The 3,419-nt window shown below is 43.7% G+C and overlaps 1 protein-coding gene across 1 annotated transcript; it reads right to left on the bottom strand.

The window, feature by feature from the left end:
* Positions 1 to 1,101: 1,101 nt before the first annotated feature.
* On the bottom strand, positions 1,102 to 2,274 carry LOC117172880. The gene has a single exon (XM_033361156.1). The coding sequence runs from the start codon at positions 2,272 to 2,274 to the stop codon at positions 1,102 to 1,104; it is 1,173 nt and encodes a 390-aa protein (XP_033217047.1).
* Between the last annotated feature and the right edge of the window lie 1,145 nt (positions 2,275 to 3,419).

Below are 3,419 nucleotides of genomic sequence, written 5' to 3'. Positions count from 1 at the left end.
AAGTTAATAAACCCTCGTTAATAGACATATCCCTAGGAAATGAATGTTTCGGTTAAAGCTTACCAACAGGAAAAAAAGTAAGTAATGGTATGACCTTGAACGAGTGTTTTGAGCTACGAGGAAGTGACGCAAAGCAGAAAGCCGTCAAGAAGGCGCCTAGAAAATGTGTAATTATTCAAAAGGAGCAATTACCTGACGAAGTTTTGTCGGAAAACCTTTAGTTGATCAGGAGAGGAGGTCCTGGCACCGCACGTCAAAGGCATCGATGAATGAATGCTTTCCAGCAACATCCTTGGTCGCCATTAGACATCACAAGCTGAATTAATCCAAAAGAAGCAGGAAGGAAATTGAGCCTTGTCATATGAAGGGACTAATACGAAGCACCGAAAGATCACACCGAACACTGTCTTTTATCAACGTAGGGAAGAACAAAAATAAAGGAGAACTCACGATCACACCGACCACTTTCAAGAAAACTGTCAAGAATCTGAGAGACGGAGAGAACAGACTCATTCGAGACATTCAGAGCCACTGACTCGGTTGAGGGGCCAAAGCGGTTTTTGAATCGCCTGCTTTCTCCCCTCTTTCGGATTATCGGTCCCAAAGGGGGCGAGTGAGGGTCAAGATCTACATCTGTTTCGAAGTTGAGACGGCAGTATTTTCATGATCAGTCCAACCTATCCTAATGGATTTTTAATTTGATTGAAATTCTTAGAAATGTAATTAAACAGGACAGTAGCAAACCCGAAAACAGAGAGCCTCGCAGCTGCAACTGCTAGCCGACAAACAATGGACAACTGCGCTTCAAACATTCCCGCCCGCCTTCGTCTCTCCCAGAGGCGAATCAGCTCCAGAAGTAGATGTAATGTCAAGTGGACATAATTTGACAATTGGCCTAATGATAATGGAGGACGCTGTCTTGACGGTTACTACTCGGACGATGTTATCTGGCCCTGGATGTACTGCTATAACTCGACCCAGTGGACATTTTCCTGGGGGGTATCTCTCATCGATGATGAACACCATTGTACCCTCTTTCATGGGAGGTTCTGTTCGATTCCACTCGTACACTGCTTGAAACCGCTGCAGGTATTCCTTCGATCATTTTGACCAGTAGTTTTGCGTCATCTGGCAAAGATGCTGCCACTTTGATAGCCGGTTGATTTTGATTTTCTCCAGATTGGGTTCTGGGACGAGAGTTAAAGATTGTCCAATGAGAAAATGTCCTGGAGTTAAGACATTCAGATCGTCTGGATCTTCAGTCAGAGGACAAAGGGGCCTTGAGTTCAAGATCGCTTCTATTTGTGCTAATACTGTTGATAGTTCTTCGTAGGTTAAGGTCTTCTCTGCAACTACTCGTTTGAGGTGATAATTCATGGATTTCACTGCAGCTTCAAACTTCCCACCAAAATGTGGTGCTGCTGGTGGATTGAATTCCCATTTTGTTCCATCAGTAGCTATCAAGGATGCAAGAAGCTTCAGTTCTTCGGAGTTTTGTGAAAACATATTCTTCAACTCCTTATCGGCACCTTTGAAGTTTGTGCCACAGTCGCTGTTTAAGGACGCACAGATTCCCCGTCTTGATGTGAACCTTTTGTATGCAGCAAGAAATGCATCAGTTGTATAATCCGTTACGATTTCAAGATGAATAGCTGTCGTTGAGTAGCAGACGAATACCGCAATCCAGGACTTGTAGGTGCGAGCGGCTCTACCTTTCCATGTCTGGAGGGTAAAAGGTTCAGCATAATCAACTCCAGAGTGTAGAAAGGCTCGAGAAGGAGTTACTCTAGAAGCTGGAAGCTGGCCCATTATCTGTTTAGCTAGAGAGCGTCGATATCTGGTGCAGACAACGCATTTGAGAATAAATGATCGAACAGGTGCTCTTCCTCCAAGAATCCAGAACTTATTGCGGATATAGTTAAGAGTGTCCTGAGTGGATCCATGGAGAGTTTCTTTGTGAGCTTTCTGAATAATTAGAGTTGTCAGCGGAGAATTCTTTGGAATTATGTATGGTTGCTTGGTGATGCAATCTAAGGATGCGTTGTGTAGTCGTCCGCGCACACGTAATAAGCCTTTAGAATCAATAAATGGGAGAAGCCGAATAAGGGCACTCGATTTTGGAAGCTCTTGATGATTCTGGAGAAGTCTCAGTTCATTATTGAAGTACTCTTGCTGAACATTCTTTGTCCAGTAAATTTCGGCGTCGCTCAACTCATTTGGTGTAATTGGATCTCTTAATGCAACTGAAGACGTCTTGAGACAAAGTTTTGTCATTCGTTGGCATCTTGCAGTTATCCGAAGCAGGCGATCTAGACTTTAGTATCGTGTTATTAAATCCCATGGTTTATTCGGATCTGTAATAACTAATGCAACTGTCGTAGTATTGCATCTTTGTTCAATGTCTTGTTGTGTATCTGATGAGTCACGCTTCAATTGAGGTCATTTTGAAACGTCTTCTGAGAGCTAGGTTGGACCTTCCCACCAGATGCGATGATTTTTTAGTTCACTTGCAGATAATCCTCGAGTAGCACAGTCTGCCGGGTTGCTCTTGCCTGCAGCGTGCTTCCATTGAGCATCAGGAAGGGTTTCCTGGACAAGACAAACACTATTGTGAAAGAAATCCTTCCATCTAGATGGGTGACTATTAAGCCACGTGTGAACAATTGAAGAGTCTGTCCATAGATAGCACGGGACTTCTTGCAAATTCAAGATTCGACGACAATGTGCAACAAGTTTGGTGAGTATTACTGCAGCTGTTAATTCCAACCTGGGAATGGTAAGACGTTTTATCGGAGCGACTTTAGTTTTGGAGCAAAGCAGCGAGATATTTAATCGGTTTTCACAAGAGGTAGTTTTAATGTAGATTGTAGCCGCCATTGCGAGCTGTGACGCGTCACAAAATCCATGTACTTCCATTGAAGTTTGAGCCGTACTTTTGATCCATCGCGGAATGTGCAGGCTTTCGACGTCCTCAAGCATCTTAAGAAGTTGTTGCCAATTGAGCGCTTGAGACAAAGCTAACGTCATCCCAACCAAGTCTAAGCGTCCACAATTCTTGCATGAAGATCTTGAATGAGATTAGGATTGGAGATAGTAATCCCAGCGGGTCAAAGAATTTGGCGATTATTGATAGCACAGATCTTTTTGTGACTGTTGTAGTTGGGCTGTATCGCTTATGGAAGAGAAGACTGTCTGATGAAGGATTCCATAGCAGTCCTAACGCTTGAATCGTGTCCTCGTGGAACGGCAACATATCATGAGTGAGGCGGTCGCCTGTTGGAATGTATTTTAATATTTCTGGAAGATTGCTGCTCCATTTCTTTAATGGGAAGCCGCCCGCCAAGCAAAGTTGATTAACTTCATAAGCACATTGTTGCGCCTGCTCAATGGTGTCAGCACCCCCAAAGACGTCATCAACG

The sequence above is a fragment of the Belonocnema kinseyi genome, chromosome 5 (assembly GCF_010883055.1).
Source record: "Belonocnema kinseyi isolate 2016_QV_RU_SX_M_011 chromosome 5, B_treatae_v1, whole genome shotgun sequence".
Lineage (NCBI taxonomy): Eukaryota > Metazoa > Arthropoda > Insecta > Hymenoptera > Cynipidae > Belonocnema > Belonocnema kinseyi.
The sequence above is the reverse complement of the archived record's forward strand: the minus strand, read 5'-3'. Positions and strand labels throughout refer to the sequence as shown.